At 38.8% G+C, this 21663-nt stretch overlaps 1 protein-coding gene and 1 non-coding gene across 2 annotated transcripts; one reads left to right on the top strand and one right to left on the bottom strand.

Moving 5' to 3' along the window:
* Positions 1-11377: 11377 nt before the first annotated feature.
* On the bottom strand, positions 11378-13029 carry LOC111694696 (zinc finger protein 182-like). The gene is made up of 2 exons (XM_023463685.1): positions 12936-13029; positions 11378-12416 (listed from the first exon to the last, which is right to left on the bottom strand). The coding sequence occupies exons 1-2, from the start codon at positions 13027-13029 to the stop codon at positions 11782-11784; spliced, it is 729 nt and encodes a 242-aa protein (XP_023319453.1). The 3' UTR covers positions 11378-11781.
* Positions 13030-13750: 721 nt separating this feature from the next.
* Positions 13751-13969, top strand: LOC111694699. The gene has a single exon (XR_002763692.1). It is a non-coding gene; the product is annotated as a small nucleolar RNA U3 (small nucleolar RNA).
* The last annotated feature ends 7694 nt before the right edge of the window (positions 13970-21663 follow it).

Genomic DNA, 21663 nt, shown 5'->3' with positions numbered 1-21663 from the left:
GCTACTGTTGGTTATATCAATTCGCATATTTACGCCTACATTTTAACGAAGCAAAATTATGTATCAAAACATCGAAATCTACATTTTTTACCAATTTATTTTCAATGTGCAATAGTGTAAGAGAATTTAATCGTTCTCGGCTGATCGTTGTCCTCGAGTAATTTTTTATACTTTAAAGCGTCAAAAAAGATCTTTCTCCTGCGCATTTCGGTATCGCCGTACAAACGTAAAGCGATTTCCACATTGGGATATATTGAATCTAATTTATTATTTTTGATCCACTTTAATTAACAGCTCTACCGGTGTAAATTATTGTTTAGATATTTCATTCACACTGCATTGTGCTTCGGAATGGATGCATTCCTTCGCAAAATTTAAGTCTAAATCGTCAGGGTAATTTTCTATTAAATGATTAGCTTTTACCTGCATCTCATAATTGTTTATTTACTGTAATTTTACCAAAAATTCAAATTTTGAGGCAAGTTCTGCAAATGCGAAGGAGGTTGGAGCACGAGGCCCACCGTCAGAGATGCGCCCTGAGAATACAGGCCTGGTGGCGCGGCTGTATGGTCAGGCACAAATTGGGCCCCTACAGGCCGGAGGATCGACGCGGCCGCAAGCGTCAGCCCAAAGCGAAGAAGTGAACGTCGCTAAAAGTTTCCTATTCATTTCATAAGGGTTTGGTTTTATTTTTCATCGTTGTTTACACCGGTTAATGATATTTTTTAACGCCATCGACGGGGAGAGAGTAATAGGAGATTATTGCAACTTCTACGTAACATTATTTATCCAAGTTGCCTCTCAAACTCTCTCGTCTCTCTTTCTATCTGTTTCTTTGTTTCCTCTTGTTTCACCACATGTGAAGTCAGCGTCTCTTTGAATTCGGTAATGATTAGAAAGTGTAAATCCAGCGAGAAGCGAGCAGCCTCCACTACGTATTTTACTTCCAATAACTGTACATAGCTAGCGCTACTTCAATTGTATCTCTCCTAGCTGCGACCATGTGTTCTCACTTTCTATACAGATCGTGGTGCATGTAACTTCAGTACAGGTTACGACGCCGCAGCGTGAACAGAAAAAATATCGTGTCGTTTTCATCGAGTAATTTTTGTGAAAAAATTAAAAAATATTCTACATTACAAACAATTGTGTGCTGTGTGTGAGCGAGAAGAAAAATGTCCACGTCCGACGACGAATCCGTTGAAAATTTGGATAGCCAACAAAGAATAGAAAAATTGAAGAGCTATCGAAAAAATATCAATTGGGAGGTTGAAGGCGAGCGACACGAATTTCTCCGAAAAATTGAACCTTTACTAAGGCATTGGGTTCACGAATATCCTAATCTCCAGGAGATTTTTCGGACCGAAGAAATTGAGTGTCTTCTTTTGGATGCCGTTTACTATCCTGAAGTCAAGCAAATTCCCATAGAACTTAATCAATTCGTCTATTTCGTAATTCGCAGCGGATACAAGGACAAGCCCGAAGTTGATATAGACGGCAAGCCATCGTCCCGTCGCACCACACCAGTGCATCATGCGGCTAGACTCGGATACCGCAAATTCATGTGGATGCTTTTTAGAATATACAAATGTGACGTGAATTACACCGACGAGTTGGGACATACGCATTTTCATGTGGCCTGCGAGTTTGGCTTTGACCATGTCATCAAAAGATTTCTTGAACTTGGACATGACCCCAATTGTCTTCTTGAAAAATCGAGCTCATTTGATCCGCCGCTGTTCTTGGCTCTGAAACATGGAGAGAATATGATGGTCGAATTGCTACGTAGAATAGATTTTGATCCGAATTTAGTCAACAAGGACGGATCAACACCTCTGCACATGATTTGCCAGAATACATGGATTACTTATTCAAACACTGGTACGAAGATTTACTTAAATGCTTGTAATTTGGCGAAGACGTTATTCGAGCTCAACAACGAAAAATACCAACCAGTGCAGATAAACGCCCGAGACATGTTGGGCAACACACCGCTATACATAGCCGCAAAATGGGAAAACAAGGAAATGATTGAATTTCTGTTGAGGAAAGGCGCCGATCCGAACTTGGCCAACGAGGAGGGATGGACAGCTCTGCATCATTTCTACCATCGGCTGCCAATAGTTTCGGATTCGAGTTCGATTGATCTATTCTTCAAGATCTGCGATGAAAAACAGCAGCTTGTAATGGTCGACGCTAAAGATAATTTGGGTCGGACACCACTTCAATGGGCCGTGGCCAATCTCTGGCCAGATGGCATCGATATTCTCTTCGAACATGGCGCTGATCTTTCTAACTTCGTTTTTCCCACTGAAAACTATTTCGCCGAAAGATTTAATTCGTGGAAATATGAGACATACGGAAAATATGGATATAGATTCCAACTAGCTTCTAGAGCTCTGGCTGTTGTCGAGCTCATAGTGAAAAGAGGGTACCAATTGGATCGGAGCGACGTCCTGACGGTTATGAAATTTTTCGCTAAACACGGATTGTTCGAGAAGTCGGACGAACTTAAAAAATCTGGTTGGTATGATGAGGGGAAGGAGGTGGGGTTTAACGACATAAAAGAAATGATGATAAGTCCGAGTGTGTCGCTCTACGATCTGACTCGGCTACGACCCGAAAAGGCGGAAAAACTACTCACGTATACAGACTACTGGAAGTTTACGTACTATTTATTCGAAAAGTATCGTGAACCTTGTGATTTGCATCTGTGTGAGAAATTATCAAGAGGATTTTTTCTGCACTGGGCCCTGGATCCTTTCTGGGAGTTGATTCACAAACGATTACCACTTGAAATCAGCGAAATGATCCTTGAGCAGCTGACGAACGAAGATTTATATCACATTTGCTTGGCGGCTACACTCCAAAGCTCCAAACCTCATTAGTATACTTGCAGTAACTTTTGATTATGTTTGATATTATATAGATGTTAAATTTGCAATTTTTCGTCTAAATTCAAATAAATAAGTTTGAGAAAATAAGTTTTGATTGTTTTATTGAAAAAATATTGGTAATTATAATGTTTCTATGTACTCGAAGTTCGAACTTCTAGATATAAATTTTTACAATCATACTCGTCGCGTACATGAATATTCGATTTTTATCGTATGTATCGGGACATCGAATTACGACCGGCTCCGTATATGTACATACATAAGCAGGCAAAGCTCGACTGTGTGTGAGTGTGTGCGCGCTATGTAAACGTGCAGCGCTTGTTACTCTTGAACTTTACGCGCCTTTATTTTATACTCTGCAGTGTGTTTATTTTTTCGCGTGACGTCGCGTCGATGTGCATGTGTGTGTGTGTGTGTGTGCGTGTGTGTGCGTAGTAAAAGTTCGATAATTCGAAATCCTAAATACAGACTGTAATTTCGAATTATCGAGAATTTCGAATTAACGAAGTTCGAATTAACGAATTAAAAGAGAGGCCAAATTAAATAAAGTTCGAATTAATGAAAAACGCAGGTGTTTTTATTTATTTAATATGTAAACACGATTCTAATTAAAGTAAGAAGTCATTTTAGATTGAACTAACAGCTTTTGATTTTTTTTTTTTTTTTTTTATAAGAAAGAATTCAACTTTTTGCATTGCAAAAAATAAATCATCAAAAACTTCTTCATCACAAGACTCGATGAAATCTCTCACTCCTTCATTGAAAGATGAAGTACTTGCTAACATTCTAGAGACAATTTCTTTTTTTTAAAAATGTTTCAAGTTTTTTTTGTTCGAGGTGTATTCTATAGGCTTTGCTTTGACATTTCGAAAACATTGGGGGTGTCTTGCCAATCATTAGCAACGGAAATTTTTCACTTCCATCCATATTGGCGACCACAAGAATTGAAACTCTTTACTGTGTCTACCATCAAAACATGAGTGACCATTGAAATCGTACGTTTTTGATGGAAGGCACTTGTAAAACAATCCTGTTTCATCTGCATTAAAAATATTTCTTGGCTCGTATTCTCTTAAAATTAGATCGTGCGATGTCATCCGAACTGCAGCCGATTCATAGTTCACACTACCACTTTCTCCGCATAATTGATTGAACTCAACATCATTTTGAATTATCGAAGTAAATTTATATGGTATCTGGACTCTAAATACAAAATTTCATTTCGAATTATCGAGAATTTCGAATTATCAAAGTTTTACTGTATATACTATTTACATTCACAATATAAACTATCTCGAGTCCGTTGACTTTCAAACTTGACGAAATGAAGTAAAAATTACCCAACATGTAGAAAAACAAAATTGAATAAAAACCATGTACGAGTCTATCGTCTTCTGTACGCGGGCCGGTCGAACCATTGTCATTCTTACCGCAGCCGTTTCTTCTCTTTATAGACCTTGAATATGGAGCGCAACCGATCGAGGATCTGCCGATCCATGATGTGATCGAACGGGTCCTCGTTCTCCACCAGCGACGCTATCTTCACGAACTTAACGATGTGATAGAGCTCGTCGCGAGCGTCCCGCCTCAGTCGCTTGGAGAACGGAGCGTCCTCGAGATGCGAGCTCAGATCGATGTTGTAGTGGTCGAGCGCGGCGCAGAGCAGAGTCTCGCGATAAATAGCCAACAGCTCGTCGATTTTCTTCGCGTCTAGGGGCAGCTTGAGCGTGACGAAGACGAAGAAGACGAGCTCCGTCAGGGGCGAGCTTAAAGTAGTATGTCTGCCAGTCGACGAAGCGCACGTCGTTGTACCTCGGACTGCCTGATCATGATGTTGTTGGCCCACAGATCGTTGTGACAGAGGCAGGACAGCTCGCCCCTCTGCTCGTCCGTCCTCTGCGCCCTGGGGTAGCAGCACTCGAGCCGCGGCGAGTCTCTCTGCGTCTCTTTGAGCCACTCGGCGGCCGTGCGTGGATCCAGCTCTATCCGGGACATCGTCTCGGAATGGTTTCTGTAGGCGTGGTCGATCATCGATTCGATGTTTTCGCGTCTGGCCTCGCCGCTGCTCTCCGAGTGAATCAGAAAGCCGAATCTCTTCTGGATCTGCTGGTAGACGTCGGGGGTCTCTTGTGCCTGATCGCGATGCCCGTGGCGTGGAACAGAGCCATGGTGTAGACGACGATTTTCGCCTCCTCGAAGCTCGCGCCCTTGTATCTGTCGATCGTCTTGAAGTCCTCCAAGTAACGGGTGACCAGCAGGGCGTCGTTGTGCGGCGCCACGGCGTCGCCGTTTCGACTCGACAGACGCGACCACACGTACCTCAGGGCGAAGTCAATCTTCGCCAAATTCTGGTAGAGCGGCGCCAGCGTCTCGTAAAAGTACAGCTCCTTGCAGAAGGTCATCGGGTGCTTGAAGACTCGGCGCGCCATCTTCGTGGGCGGCAACTGCTTCACCAGGTACGAGTCGGCTCGTCGCTTCGTCTGGCCGTTGACTGTTTGGCCCTCGGTGGCGACGCACAGCCGTTTACAGACGCTGCCGTAATAACCACCGGGCACCGAGACAGCGGCGTAGCACACGTCCAGAATTTTCCTCTCGACGTGGCCCTCGCCCTCGAGCTCGCTGCTGGCATTGACTACGCTTTTCACGACGCTCGACGAATCCTTGATCGTCATGTCGTAATCGTCCTCCATGAGCATTTTGGACGAGGCGAGATAAAGACTGTTTTATTGAAACACGCGCGACAATTCGAGAGCGAAAACTACGGGGAAAAGCGTGTTGAACTCGGAACTTGCTGGTAAGTGGAAGCGTTATTGACTCCGACTGTGAGTGTTGTGTTCCTTCGTAAGCATCGCTTGTGCACCGACCATATTATCTCATGTGTGTATCTTCGTCCTTATATGTGCTTATGAATTCCTTTATTCGTAAACATTCATACCGAGTATCAAATCCGAGCATCTGTCTTTTTTTTTTTTTTTTTTTTTTTTTAATGGGAGCGATGGGCTCAGTTTATTTAAAAAGAAAAATGTATTACAATACATTTGCGTATTTTTGCTACATATGTTATGTAAGGTAAGAGGTGGAGAAATAAATATAAAACAAAAAGTGTGAAAGGCCCATCGACATCTCCTTCTGCCCCTGAGCATCTGTCTGTAATAGTCTTAGTTGTAAATATATCGCGAGTCTCGAGGATTAATCTAGACTGAACGGATTGAATTACCTTTTATTTCACATACTGTATGCAAAGCAAATTGAAATTAATAAGAGCACTATATCGTCGCCGGAATCAATGAAGCTGATTATTAACAATATAATTATCCCCGATTATTTGCGCAGTACCAGCAGCGGCAGGAATTCATCGATTTGTGCGAGGCCGAGAACGAGGCCGAACGAAGGAGGTTGCAGCACGAGGCCCACCGTCAGAGATGCGCCCTGAGAATACAGGCCTGGTGGCGCGGCTGTATGGTCAGGCACAAATTGGGCCCCTACAGGCCGGAGGATCGACGCGGCCGCAAGCGTCAGCCCAAAGCGAAGAAGTGAACGTCGCTAAAAGTTTCCTATTCATTTCATAAGGGTTTGGTTTTATTTTTCATCGTTGTTTACACCGGTTAACGATATTTTTCAACGCCATCGACGGGGAGAGAGTAATAGGAGATTATTGCAACTTCTACGTAACATTATTTATCCAAGTTGCCTCTCAAACTCTCTCGTCTCTCTTTCTATCTGTTTCTTTGTTTCCTCTTGTTTTACCACATGTGAAGTCAGAGTCTCTTTGAATTCGGTAATGATTAGAAAGTGTAAATCCAGCGGGAAGTGAGCAGCCTCCACTACGTATTTTACTTCCAATAACTGTACATAGCTCGCGCTGCTTTAATTGTATCTCTCCTAGCTGCGACCATCTGTTCTTACTTTCTATATAGATCGTGGTGCATGTAATTTCAGTTCAGGTTACGACGCCGCAGCGTGAACAGAAAAAATATCGTGTCGTTTTCATCGAGTAGTTTTTGTGAAAAAATTAAAAAATATTCTACATTACAAACAATTGTGTGCTGTGTGTGAGCGAGAAGAAAAATGTCCACGTCCGACGACGAATCCGTTGAAAATTTGGATAGCCAACAAAGAATAGAAAAATTGAAGAGCTGGCGGAAAAATATCAATTGGGAGGTTGAAGGCGAGCGACAAGAATTTCTTCGAAAAATTGAACCTGTACTAAGGCATTGGCTTCACGAATATCCTAATCTCCAGGAGATTTTTCGGACCGAAGAAATTGAACGGCTTCTTTTGGATGCCGTTTACTATCCTGAAGTCAAGCAAATTCCCATAGAACTTGGTCAATTCGTCTATTTCGTGATTCGCAGCCGATACAAGGACAAGCCCGAAGTTGATATAGACGGCAAGCCATCGTCGCGTCGCACTACACCAGTGCATCATGCGGCTAGACTCGGATACCGCAAATTCATGTGGATGCTTTTTATAATATACAACAAATGCGACGTGAATTACACCGACGAGTTGGGACATACGCATTTTCATGTGGCCTGCGAGTTTGGCTTTGACTATGTCATCAAAAGATTTCTTAAACTTGGACATGACCCCAATTGTCTTCTTGATAAATCGAGCTCATTTGATCCGCCGCTGTTCTTGGCTCTGAAACATGGACAGAATATGATGGTCGAATTGCTACGTAGAATAGATTTTGATCCGAATTTAGTCAACAAGGACGGATCAACACCTTTACACATGATTAGCCAGAATACTAGATGTATTACTTATGTAAACACTGGTACAACGACTCACTTTGCTCATAACTTGGCGAAGACGTTATTCGAGCTCAACAACGAAAAATACCAACCAGTGCAGATAGACGCCCGAGATGAGTTGGGCAACACACCGCTACATGTGACCGCGAAATGGGAAAACAAGGAAATGATTGAATTTCTGTTGAGGAAAGGCGCCGATCCGAACTTGGCCAACGAGGAGGGATGGACAGCTCTGCATCATTTCTACCATCGGCTGCCAATAGTTTCGGATTCGAGTTCGATTGATCTATTCTTCAAGATCTGCGATGAAAAACAGCAGCTTGTAATGGTCGACGCTAAAGATAATTTGGGTCGGACACCACTTCAATGGGCCGTGGCCAATCTCTGGCCAGATGGCATCGATATTCTCTTCGAACATGGCGCTGAACTGTCTAACTTCGTTTTCCCCACTGAAAACTATTTCGCCGAAAGATTTAATTCGTGGAAATATGAGACATACGGAAAATATGGATATAGATTCCAACTAGCTTCTAGAGCTCTGGCTGTTGTCGAGCTCATAGTGAAAAGAGGGTACCAATTGGATCGGAGCGACGTCCTGACGATTATGAAATTTTTCGCCAAACACGGATTGTTCGAGAAGTCGGACGAACTTAAAAAGTCTGGTTGGTATAACGAGGGGATGAAGGTGTCGTACTATAAAGACACAAAAAAAGTGATGATAAGTCCGAGTGTGTCGCTCTACAATCTGACTCGGCTACGACCCGAAAAGGCGGAAAAACTACTCACGTACACAGACTACTGGAAGTTTCAGTTGCCTTACTATTTATGTACAAATTATCGTGAACTTTGTGATTTGCATCTGTGTGAGAAATTATCAAGAGGATTTTTTCTGCACTGGGCCCTGGATCCTTTCTGGGAGTTGATTCACAAACGATTACCACTGGAGATCTGCGAAATGATCCTTGAGCAGCTGACAAACGAAGATTTATATCACATTTGCTTGGCGGCTACACTCCAAAGTTCCAAACCTCATTAGTACACTTGCAGTAACTTTTGATCATGTTTAGTGTTATATAGATGTTAAATTTGCATATTTTTTTTATACTTCAAATAAATAAGTTTGAGAAAATAAGTTTTGATTGTTTTACTGAAAAAATGTTGATAATTATAATAGTTCTATGTACTCTTTAAAATTATGTATTTAGTTTATATTTAATTTTTCGGCATGTCACGCTAGACGTAATATAACCCGTACTAGTAGACTATAGACATGATGTATAGAGAAATTTTAGTCCGAATTTCTAGATATAAGCTGCTTTTTAAGATTGAATGAAATATTTTTAATACCTGCATTTTATGCACTTCGAATTCCTCCATAAAATCACGATAGCAACTCCTTTATTAATACTTCAAACACATCTAGTGCTCCTTTTTATTATATAAACCGCGTTTACGATATTAACATCAAGCAATTTTTCGGCAGACGCGAGTTTTCGTGGACAAAGAAGCAGGTGAGAGCAGAATTTTTTTGTTAAGTGTCATGGAAACTCGACCAATTGCCGTGTGTGTGTGCTAGCCGCGGCAGGAGGAGGAAGAAAATCGACTTCGTACGTGTAAGATGACGAGACAGAAAAATCATTTTCATTTTTTCGTCACGAATCGCGAGAAGTATTTTTTTTATAAAAGAGGACCACCCGACAAGATGTTGTCGGGTTCGTACGTAAATAAACATTTCGTATTAAAAAACGCTTTGGCTGTGTGAACTTGACGCGCATAGTTTCTATGTACAAGTATGTATGTGTGTGTGTGTGTGTTTTTTTTTCTACTCCACCCCATTCGGACACTCACCGGTATCTGCCGTTAGGCATTGCTACGGTGAGGCCGGGGTTAGTTGAGCATTTCTGCTACTTCTGTTAGTCGTTGTTTTCCATACATCCCCCATTCGTCGTTTGAGCGTAGAAACGAGCGAGCGCTTGAGGGCGTGCACACTGAGGCAACATGAACTCATGAACCAAGCTCAGAAGGCCGTAACTTGGCATCTACTTGACCGATTACCTTTCAAAACCTCTTAAAATGTTTGTTTATTGATGTAATTTCATTTGAACTAAGTTACCACGTTGTTTTAATAATTTATCACAGCGAAAAACGCGTATAAACAAATGGAGAGTACGTCAGAGCCATAAAATTATGTTTTTAAACAACTAGAAACTGTATTATAAACAATTTAACTAACATAAAAATTATGTTACATCATTCTGTAGGTTATTACCTTTAAAATGAGACGTCGACGAGCTCGATAGCACTAATACGTGCCAAGTTACAGAGGTTGAAAGATGAAAAAAGACGTATTTCTAGGAATTTTACCCTAATTATTGCATAACTTTTTTTCTAGTGGACGGATTTTCAATTAATTTAATTGAATTTCATTTTTTTTTAAAGACGAATAAAATAAAAAGAAAATTGTTTCAATCTATCTTCAATATTTTACAAGATACAGCTGTTTAAACAATTAATTTCGCCCGCATTGTCCCTCGTGTCGAATTGCAATTTACGCGTGCTTTCGGCGCATCTCAAGAGAGGTTGGGGTTTCGAGAAAATAAAAAATATGAAATTAGAAAGGGGCCATGCAGTTGATGCGTAGTTTTTCCTTGCGATAGTAAAATATGTTCATACTAAATCCGATTACCAAAAAAAAACTTTTACCCAAGCTCAAAAATTGTAATTGTATTACTTCTTTCAATAATAATACTTTGTATTGCAATATGAGTTAGACTTCCATGTGATTCTGTCGTGAGTTCTACATAAATTGTTATTTGTACGGTTTCAAAATGATTGAAATAATCACTTGAGCGAAGCAAAATTTGAAAAAATTTTGTACAACTCCATGTAAACTATGCAAACTATGCACTACTACAGCAAAAAACGTAAAAAGAGCGAATAAGGGGCTCTGCGCGCGCTAGCCTTTATATTACTGTTATTATTGACGCGCATTTAATACACGCAGGCGGCCCTCGTTACCCTATGTTTGTGTTTTCTGTTACGGGAAACGAATTGTTTTACTTATAGTGTACACAGCCTACCATGCCACGCTGAAGAATGCGCGTGTGAATGGAGCGTAGTAGAGGCTCTTTCTATCCTGGCTACTACCACATGCTCTTTTCATTAATAACATGCACCGAAAGTCACGCACGCGCAGGTGGTTCTCATCAAGCTGCATTCGGTATTAGCCCCGCCTCAATCTTTCATGTTCAAATACTAGTATTTAGACTGCAATAGTAATCGCCTCGGCGGCTGAGAGGTTTCAGTCGTCGAGGTAAAAATGTTGGGGCCGCGTTCGCTCACTCACAGCCTACGGCTGCAGTCCCGGGTTCGAAACCCATGAGACCATTTTAACGCGGGCATGTCGGGGGGACATGTACAGTGATTTGATGCTGGTGTCACTAATCCGGTAATTTCATTTCATTGACCACAACATTATTTTGATTTTTATGCAGTTGATGACGAATGAAAATTCAATTTAATCAAGAATTCGACTCTACATGGCGGCCTCTGATGATTTTTTAAAATGTCAAAAACATTTTTTGGTTTAAAGAAGGGTCCAGGCTGCTTTTTCATTAAGAACATATTTTTATTACGATTGAGATATAATCAGTGTTAATTGCGAAGCAAACCATTATAAAAAGAAAGGTGTTGTCATTGCGAACATGACTATTATGCAGTTAAGTCGTCGAATTATGTAACCAAAATTAGCTCCAACAAAACTTTATTCATCTTGATCCAAAATATTCCGAGATTCAATATTTTTAGTCGGTTTAAGATTCGATGGAATGGTAATTAGTATAACATTTCCAAATCTTCCTGTGTTAAAATTTCTTAGTTTTTTTTTTTGGAAATCCAAAGTCTTCGCGTTTTCCGTAAACGACTGGTTTTTGATCGGTCAAATTGATTCTTACTTACACATGAATATGCACAAACGTTGCCCTATTAAGCAAATCAAATGAGAGAAATAAAATCACATACGTACGTAATCGTTACGAACTTCGAAATTTGCCTAATAGATAGTTTCTGTGAATTTTACGGACTTTTTTTCGTGTCAACTCAAATTTGATGAAGCCCCACGTTTATTTTCACACATCTTTGCGACTTTCATGGACTATTTTTTGGTGTTTGTTCAAAGTGCTACGTTCTCCAAATTTCTTCCCGCAATCATCGCAAGCAAAATCTTTGCGACCTTCGTGGATTACTTTTTGGTGTCTAAGCAAATGCGAGTTACGTCCAAATTTCTTCTCGCATTTATTGCATGCGTAATCTTTCTGACCATTATGTACTGTCTTTAGGTGGGTGAGCAAAGTCGATTTTTGTGTAAATTTATTCTCGCAACAATGACAGGCGTACTCTTTGCGACCTTCATGAACTGTCTTTTGGTGTAAAAACAAACTCGCTTTTTGTGTAAATTTTTTCTTGCAATAGTCGCATGCAAAATCTTTACGACCCTCGTGGACTACCTGTTGATGTCTCAACAATTCTGATTTACTTCTACATTTCCTCACACAATTGTCGCATGCAAAATTTTTCCGACCTTCGTGAACTGTCTTTTGGTGTACAAGTAAATTCGATTTCAGTCCAAATTTCTTTTCGCATTTCTCACATGCGTAATCTTTTCGACTTTCATGAACTATCTTCTGGTGTAAGAACAAATTCGATTTTATTCCAAATACCTTCTCACACCTGTCGCACGCGTAATCTTTGCGACCTTCATGAACTGTCTTTCGGTGCAAAAGTAAATGCGATTTTTGCACAAATTTCTTTCCGCAATCGTCACATAAGTAATCTTTCTGTACTCTAACGGCTAAATCTTTTTGACCATCGTGCACAGTCTTTATGTGCAAGAGCAGACTTTTTTTATTTCCAAATCTCTTCGCACACTTTTCACATAAATAATCTTTGAAAACTTCGTGGAATATTTTGTTGTGCTTAAGTAAAGTTGATTTATTTTCAAATTTCTTCTCGCACTTGTTACATGAGAAATCTTCACTATCTTTGTGTACTAATTTTTGATGCGTTAACAAATTCGATTTCTTCACAAATTTCTTTTGACACTTGTCGCATGAAAAATCATTGCGATATTTGTGTACCAGTATTTGGTGTCTACTCAAGTGACTTCGGAACTCGAATTTCTTTTCGCATTTGTCGCATGCGTATTTTTTTCGTTCATTGTGAATAGTGTCTCGATGTGCTATCAAGCTTGTTTGTAATGTAAATACTTCCTGACAAATATTACAAGCGTATTGTTTGTCGTCTGAAACTGCAATGTCGTGTTCTCTTAAATTATCGCTTGAAATGATTTTCTCGGATTTCTTCTCACTTTCATTCATTTCGGGGCCAAAATTGAACGATGAATTAGTCTCTTGAATGTATCAGAAATTATATGAGTAAAATTTATGTTAGGTATTATGTCTTGTTTAATTGGGGAAGACAACAATCAAAGTAATTTATTTTCATTATGAACATGATCAGTGTTCGAGGTACAAAATCGTTCACAATCATATTGCTTACAATTTAATTATCAATTTATCTGTATATGTATATTGTCAATACAATTTTTGAATTAGTTTTGGTCTTACAAAATTGAGCACTTTCAAAAAATTCCCTGAAATATTAATTTTTTTCTTGTCAAAGACTGGTGATTTTTTATTTGTATGAATAAGTAAAAGTAAGAATAAATATATCTTGTTTAGGAGGAAGTTTTATGTCAGTGAATTGGACTTGTTTATTTTTCTTTTATCAACTGTTCCGCCGATAATTGTTTAAATTGAATGTTCTTGAGTAAATGTTTCGTTGCAAACGATTTACTTATATTAGAATTGATGAGCGAACTAAGCCCGCCACTATGCGCAATGAATATATTCAGTGATACAGCGCATCCATCAAAAGACATTGATCGTCTTGCGCCTTAGTGTCAAAAATCTACGCGACTCCCATGTGCTCGATAGTTCACGATCTCAACGCTAGATGGCTTCGATCGATTTTTTACGAGCCCACAAGCGAGTAATCAAAAAAAGAGTACAAGTAGCGGAGGCGTTCGAGCGACAAGTCAAGATCATACTTCACAGGATCATTTCTGTAGTGTATCTTCACAGACTCTCTACCCAAAGTAGGAGTCGATGCAGCCACGAGGATGAGACGTGGCTGCCCATTCTGAGCGTGAGACTGGCGGCCTCGAGTCTCCCATTGCGGAGACTCGGCCTGCCGACGATGATCGTTCACCTTCGGTTTTCATACCCGAAGGGATGGATGGGTAGCTGTCTGAGTGGTACAGTATTTATTTAATAAAAAAAAAACATCTCTCTGGCTGCAGTTGTATTTCTCAACTGACTTCTAATATATTTCAGAAAATTTCAAAAATTTTCTCGTCGAACATTTACTCAAATACGATGAAGTACGAGCGATCGAATGAAATATTCGGGGTCGAAGAAGAGCGACAAAAACTTTTTCCCTTCCAAATCTTCTAGACCTTTTTCGACTCGACGGAATTCAGCGTTTTCTCTCGGATTCCATTAGTTACTGTGGCCAAGACGAGAATTAGAAAGGAAGAAGATTCATCAAGCTCGTGAGGTATAGCTGCTATGGACGATCCCGAAGTCGATGAAAACGGCAAGCCGCTGTTGCATCGCACCACACCAGTCTATCTTGCGGCTAGACTCAAGTTACACGATGTCGTCAAAGATCTGTTCTATTTATATAACAGATTTGACGTGAATTACACTGACGAGTTTGGACTCACTCACTTTCATGCCGCCTGGCTATCGCCCAGTCGAGGAATTCCTCCAGGTCGGGCAGGATGATTGCCTCATGAAACAGACGGGAAACGAATTTAGTCAATAAGAATAAATGGACTCCGCTGCACGTTGTTTGTCGGCTGCAATGCACCGGAGGTTTAACGAAGATGTTGTTCAGGATCTGCAGCGACGAAAAAGATCAGCAGCTCCGCTGCACTTGGTATTGCAATTCGTGCGCAGCTTCGTCAAGAAAGAAGTCGAATTACTGCTGAGAGGCACGACCCGAATCTGGTCAACGACGAAGCATCCAGGCCACTTCACTTGATTTGCGCGAAAAGCGAAGGTGATATATATGACGAAGGTTTGATGGAGTATTTATTCAAAGTTTGCGACGATAGACGTTAAACGTTGCCAGTCGATGCCCTTGACAAGGAGGGCCGAACACCGCTGCAATTGGCCGTGACGAATTTTATGCCTCGAACCGTCGGTTTACTCTTGGCTCGCGGTGCAGATTTCTTTTTTTTCCTCCGAAAGTCACTTTTCCGAGAGATTGGAAACGCTGTATAGTAGAAGTTGGATGAATATTTAACTGATACTAGAGTCTGGTGCTTTGGCGGTTGTTGATCACCTATAAAACAAAGAGGATGGATCGGGAGGAGCTGGATCAAAGCAACGCCATGACGATAATGAAGTTTTTCACCAATAGTACGAGTTGCTCAAGAAGTCGACGAATCTCGACGAATTTTCGTACGATAGCGAAGAGTTCACGGAGAGAGACATAATTCCGGATCTGTCGCTCTACGATTTGATTCTTTTATGACCCAGAGAAGCGGCAAAATTACTCACGCTCGAGGACCACTTGCTGGGTTGACCAAATTGTGGGTACTCGAATTATGTAATGGAAGAACTCGAGGAAGTTTTTGTTTTGCATCTGCGCGAGAAAATATCGAGAGGATTTTTCCGGCGATGGGCACTGATTGAGATCTGTGAAATGATCATTGAGCGGCTGACGAACGAAGATTTATTTATATCATATTCGTTTGACGGCTGAACGTCAACGTCAAAGTCATAATGATGGTACAAAAAATGTAAAAAGAAAAGCTCTTAAAAACTACAAGATTGTGTATGCTAAGAATGTTTTTTGTTATTCTTGATATGGAGTTAATTCTCTAACCAACTGAGTTGTATTTACTGTGTTGCTTTGGACAATATAATCAATAAAATTCATTAATTTGTTATAATTTGAATCATTTTAAGTTTAATTTTCCTATGTTAGCCCGTATGCCAGATGCAGATGGCCCCATTAAGCTGCATTCGGTTTTAGCCCCGCCTCCAACATTCACTTCATATACTAGTATTAAGCCTATACTACAGTAATCGCCTCGGTGGCTGAGATGTCTCGGTCATCCGAGGTAAAATGTCGTGGCCGTTTTCTTCATTCACGGCCTACGGCTGTATACCTCGGGTTCAAATCTAAGGCTCGGGCATGTCACGGGCACATGTTCAATGATTAAGGTTACTACGGTGTAACTAATCCGTTGTAATTTCCTCTCACTGACCACAACACTATTTTGCTTTTTATACTGTAGACGATGAATAAAAATTCAATTTGATCCAGAATTCAACTTTAAAAGTTGATGATAAACTGTTTCCCCTTCAGTGATTCTTACCTCTTCTCCTTGTCAAGTACCGTTTATGTGCACTTATCAATAAAAAAATCGAAACTCATTTTTTAAATTTATTTATTGGAACGACAATGAACAGTTTCAAAATCGAGTAACGAAAGACCAAAAAAAAATATTGCTGCAGCGCAACGAAGAGTCTTGTCCTGCATCCGCCGAGAAAATACAATATGAATCTTTATTCGTTAGCTGCTGGCATGGACGGCGGAGGATCAGCAGACTGTATTTTCGACAAACCATCGTCGGAAAAATTTTCTCGACGTCATCAGCTCGCACAGGCGTTGATCACGAACGCTCCAATAGTCATAGCAGCTAACGGGTATCGTGCAAAAGTGGTGAAAAATTTAACATGCAAAGCATACGAAAAAGGCTCACGGAAACAGCTTTACCTCAGTGAATGATAAAAATGCAATTGAAAGAGGACAAAAAATCCTACTCGACAATGAAATGAATTTTTTTCGATTTTAAGCCCCCTTTGAGCCCTTAAGTCCTGGCGAAGGGGTAATTAGTATGAGATTCACAAATGTACTTCTGTTAAAATTTTTTTTCAGTAAATGTTTTTTGAAATCCCAAGTCTTCATATTTTCTGTAGACAACTCGTTTATGATCGGTCAAATTGACTTTTATTCGCGCATCGACACGGCCAATTTTTGACCTGTGAGCAAATCAAATGACGGAAAAATAACGGCGTTTGTAGGCAAAAGTTTTATCGCTTTTCATCATATACGTAATATTTACAAACTTCGAGAATTGTCCGAAAGGTAGATTCGATGAATTGTATGAACTTTTTCCCGTGTCATTTCAAATTCGATGGAGTCTCATATTCATGTTCACCCTTGTTTTGTTCGCTATCTTTACCATTTTCATGGACTGTCTTTAAGTGTAATAGTAAATTCGATTTATGTCCAAATTTCTTCTCGCACTTATCGCATGCATAATCTTTTCGACCATCGTGAACTTTTTGTTGGTGTCTGATCAAATTGCTTCGTTCCCCAAATTTCTTTTCGCAATTATCGCATGCAAAATCTTTGCGGCCTTCGTGGACTGTCTTTCGATGCCTGATCAAATCTGAATTTTGGCAAAATTTTTTCTCGCACTTGTAGCATGCATAATCTTTGCGACCTTCATGAACGTTCTTTTGGTGTAAGATCAAACTCGATTTTTGTGTAAATTTCTTTCCACACTCGTCACATAAGTAATCTCTGCTACCTTCATGAATTGTCTTTTGGTGTAAGAGCAAACTCGGTTTTTGTGTAAATTTCATCTCGCACTTGTTGCATGCATAATCTTTCCGACCTTCGTGAACTGTTTTTTGGTGCAAAAGCAAATTATGTTTATGTCCGAATTTCTTCGCGCACTTGTCGCATACAAAATCTTTACGACGTTCATGTACCGTTTTTTGGTGCCTGATCAAAGTACCTCGTTCCCCGAATTTCTTTTCGCAATTGTTGCACGCGTAATCTTTGCGGCCTTCGTGGACTGTCTTTTGGTGCAAAAGTAAATGTGATTTTTGTACAAATTTCTTTCCACACTCGCCACATAAGTAATCTTTCAGGACTCTAACAGCAAAATCTTTGTGACTATCGTGAACCGTTTTTATGTGCAGGAGCAAACTCTGCTTATTTCCAAATTTCTTGGCACATTCGTCACATAAGTAATCTTTCAGGACTCTAACGGCCAAGTTTTTCTGACCATCATGTACTGTCTTTATGTGCAAGACCAGACTTTTTTTATTTCCAAATCTCTTGGCGCACTTTTCACACAAATAATTTTTGAAAACTTCGTGGAATATTTTGTTTGAGTAAAGTTGATTTATTTTCAAATTTCCTCTCGCACTTGTTGCAAGCGAAATCTTCGCGATCTTTGTGTACTAATTTTTGGTGCGTAAATAAACTCGATTTTTTCACAAATTTCTTCTCGCACTTGTCGCATGCAAAATCGTTGTGGCTTTTGTGAATTGATATTTGGTGTCTACTCAAGTGACTTCGGAACTTAAATTTATTTTCGCACTTGTCACATGAGTAATATTTTTGTTCATTGTGAATTGTGTCTTGGTGTGTTATCATGCTTGATTCTAGTGCAAATGTCTCCTGGCAAATATCACAAACGTGTCTTTTTTCGTCTAGAACAACAATGTCGTGTTCACTTGAATTATCTTGAGAGACAACTTCTTTGAATTTCTCTCCACTTTTATCCATTTCGATGCCTAAAATAAACGTTGGATCCTTCTATTTACCGCTCCGAAAGAGGGAATGAGTAAAATCTATATATTTTGGTATTATGGCTTGATTTTCAAAATAATATGAGATTACTATAAACATGATCAGTACTCGATGGACAATTTCAAAATCGTTTATGAACATATTGTTTACAATAAAGTTGACGATTTGTTGTCTTTACAATATTTGAACCAGTTTAAAATTCAATCTTAGCAGCAATTTCTTTGGAGAATTTTTAGGGCTTCTGAAACTAAATATTTGAATAATCTTTCTGCGACAATGAATGATAAGGACTGGTCTAACCAGTGGTAAGGACGGACAAAGATGTCGTAGCTTTTCTTCGAGATCATATTTTCCAAGATGGGATGAGATTTTGGTATGAAGTGAGCCGCCAATTGAATTAACAATTTGATCGATAAATTTTTTTTTCATATAGCTCATATTTTTATACGTATCTATTATTGGCCTCTTGTAGGTTCACGCGTGATGATTTTCACCACCTATCGTTGGAAGTCGAATTTAATTATTACTTTTTTTAAATTATAATTGATATTGAACTACATGAAATACATAAATTTTGAGCCTGGATTTGCTGGCTCTCACTAATAGTGGATTGAAAAATGTGCCACCCTTGCTCAAGTTTTCATTTGCCGCTCAAGCAATTCAAACGGGTATTAGTTCAAGAACTATGAAAAAAAAAATGAATTATGAAAGTTTTTGCTAAATTTGAAAAAATTTATAAGACATATTTGGGTTCTAATTAAATTATTAAACGGATAACAAGTTAGTTTTTTCTGGGAGGACATATTTTTATCATCATATAGATTTACCAATGACCCAGTGACCAACTAAAAACATGCTGCATCATAGCTTCAAATACGAAATAAAAAAAACTCTTGGTTGATTTTTGCTAAAACAGTTGCTGGTAACCACAATCGTTTTGGCTCAATTTTTATTAAAATTTTAGAAAAATATGTGTATCAGTAATCTATACATATATTTATAATAGTAACCATCATTGTTTTTCTGAATTGTCGTTTACGTAATCTTCGCGACTCTCTTGAACAGTTTTTCGGTGTTTTCTCAAATTGCCTGTAAACCCGAATTTCTTCTCGCATTTGTCGCACGTGTAATCTTTGCGACCCTCATGCACTGTCTTTTGGTGTAAGAGCAAACTCGATTTTTGTCCAAATTTTTTATCGCAATTGTCGCATGCATAATCTTTGCGACGATCGTGAACTGTACTTTGGTGTTTTCTTAAGTCGCTTTGATCTCTACATTTCGTCTCGCACTTATCACATGCAAAATCTTTGCGACCTTCGTGAACTCTTTTTTGGTGCCTCGTCAAATTACTTTGTTTTCCAAATTTCATCTCACAATTATTACATGCGTAATCTTTGCGACTTTCATGGACTATTTTTTGGTGTTTGTTCAAATTGCTACGATCTCCAAATTTCTTCCCACAATTATCACAAGCAAAATCTCTGCGACCTTCGTGTACTATATTTTGGTGTTTAAATAAATTCGATTTACTTCCGAATTTCTTCTCGCACTTATCGCAAGCAAAATCTTTACGACCTTCGTGTACTGTCCTTTGGTGCCTCAATAAATTTATTTTGTTCCCAAATTTCTTCTCGCACTCGTTACAGATGAAATTTTTTCGACCATCGTGTACTGTCTTTATGTGCAAGAGAAAACAATATTTAGTATTAAATCTCCTCGCACACATTTCACATAGGTAATCTTTGAAAACTTCATGAAATATTTTTTTGTGTTTGAGTAAAGTTGATTTATTCTCAAATTTCTTTTCACACTTGTTGCATGTTAAATTTTCGCGATCTTTGTGTGCCAATTTTTGGTGCGTAAATAAACTGGATTTTTTCACAAATTTCTTCTCGCACTTGTCGCAAGCATAATTTTTCTGAGCATTGTGAATTGCTTCTCGGTGTGTTATCAAGCTTGATTCTAATGTAAATTCCTCCTGACAAATATTATCGATGTTTTGTTTGTCGTCCGAAATAACAATGTCGCGTTCACTTAAATTATTTTTCGAGACATTTTTCGCGGATAATCTCTCACTTTTATCCATTTTAGTTTCTGAATTGAATAATTCTGAATTCCTTCAATTTGTTCCACGGAAACTGAATGAGTAAAAGTTATCTTTCAAAATTATGACTTGAAAGACAACATTCAAACGAATTTGTTTTTACTATAAACATAATCTATGTACTTGAGCGACGATATCATAACCGTTCATGATTTTATTGTTTACAATGAAATTAACGATATATTTGTTCATACATTCTCCTTACTATATTGAATTTAACTCTAAATTCTAAATTTGCTATGATTTCTTGGAGAAATTTATTCGCACTTCTAAAACTAAATGTACTTAAAAGAATTCTTTGTAGTATTGAGACCATAGAAATTCTTATGCAATATATAATTAATTAGAAAAAATTTTAATGTTGTTAATTTAATGTAGTAAATTTTAATGTTGCGGCCGACTCTACCCCATTGCCTGATTGCCCTGCCACCGCTAAACCGTAAGAAAAAGTTCATAAGTTCATAAGATTAGGTAAAACATTATCAAATATTGAAACAATTTTTTTTTAAATTGTAGAAAAGTTTGTACGTGCACATAAAAGTATAAGTTCCGTATAAGTTTCTATATCTATCCTAATTTTGGAGGAATTATTCCAAGCAATATGCCTGCAATGTATTCGAGAAATTTTCACATACAATAACTTACTTTATAAACGTGATTATCACCTGACTTACGATTGGACGCGCATATTTGGGCTATTAAAAAAAACCGTAATTTCTTTACCACCAATTGTTGATAGTCCACGGTTTAAAATAATGAGTGTTAATTTGAAAGAAATCTATTATCATACAGGTATAGTCATATTACACATGATTATCATACAATTAACTAGTCTAATTATGTATAAAAATTAGCTTCGATACAACTTTATTGATCTTGATCCAAAACATTCCCACGGTCGATATATTCTAGAATTTACTTTTAGTAATCATGATCTATTTCACGTAGGAAACCTCATATTATTGAAGAAATTTAAGAGCTGAATGGGGCTTAAAATATGAAATATTTTCATTTCATTTTCCAGTAGGATTCTTTGTCCCCTTACCATTGCAGTTTTTGAAACTTCAAAATTTTAATCATTCACTGAGATGCAGCTGCTTCCATGAGCCAATGTTGTATACTTTGCGTGTTAAATTTTTTCTTCTTTTGCGTTTTCTGGCGTTTTAAGTTTTTACAAATTGTACCTCAGTTGTCGTAACATTCAGAGCGTACCGATTGAGTT

Source organism: Trichogramma pretiosum, unplaced genomic scaffold, assembly GCF_000599845.2.
Source record: "Trichogramma pretiosum strain Unisexual culture from Peru unplaced genomic scaffold, Tpre_2.0 scaffold190, whole genome shotgun sequence".
Lineage (NCBI taxonomy): Eukaryota > Metazoa > Arthropoda > Insecta > Hymenoptera > Trichogrammatidae > Trichogramma > Trichogramma pretiosum.
The sequence above is the reverse complement of the archived record's forward strand: the minus strand, read 5'-3'. Positions and strand labels throughout refer to the sequence as shown.

Coding starts and splice junctions, on each gene's coding strand:
- LOC111694696 (XM_023463685.1), bottom strand. CDS start 13,029: ATGAATGAAAGTGAGAAGAAATCCGAGAAAATCATTTCAAGCGATAAT. Junction 12,417..12,935: donor AGACGACAAACAATACGCTT/GTAATATTTGTC, acceptor ACCGAAAGACAG/TTCATGAAGGTCGCAAAGAT.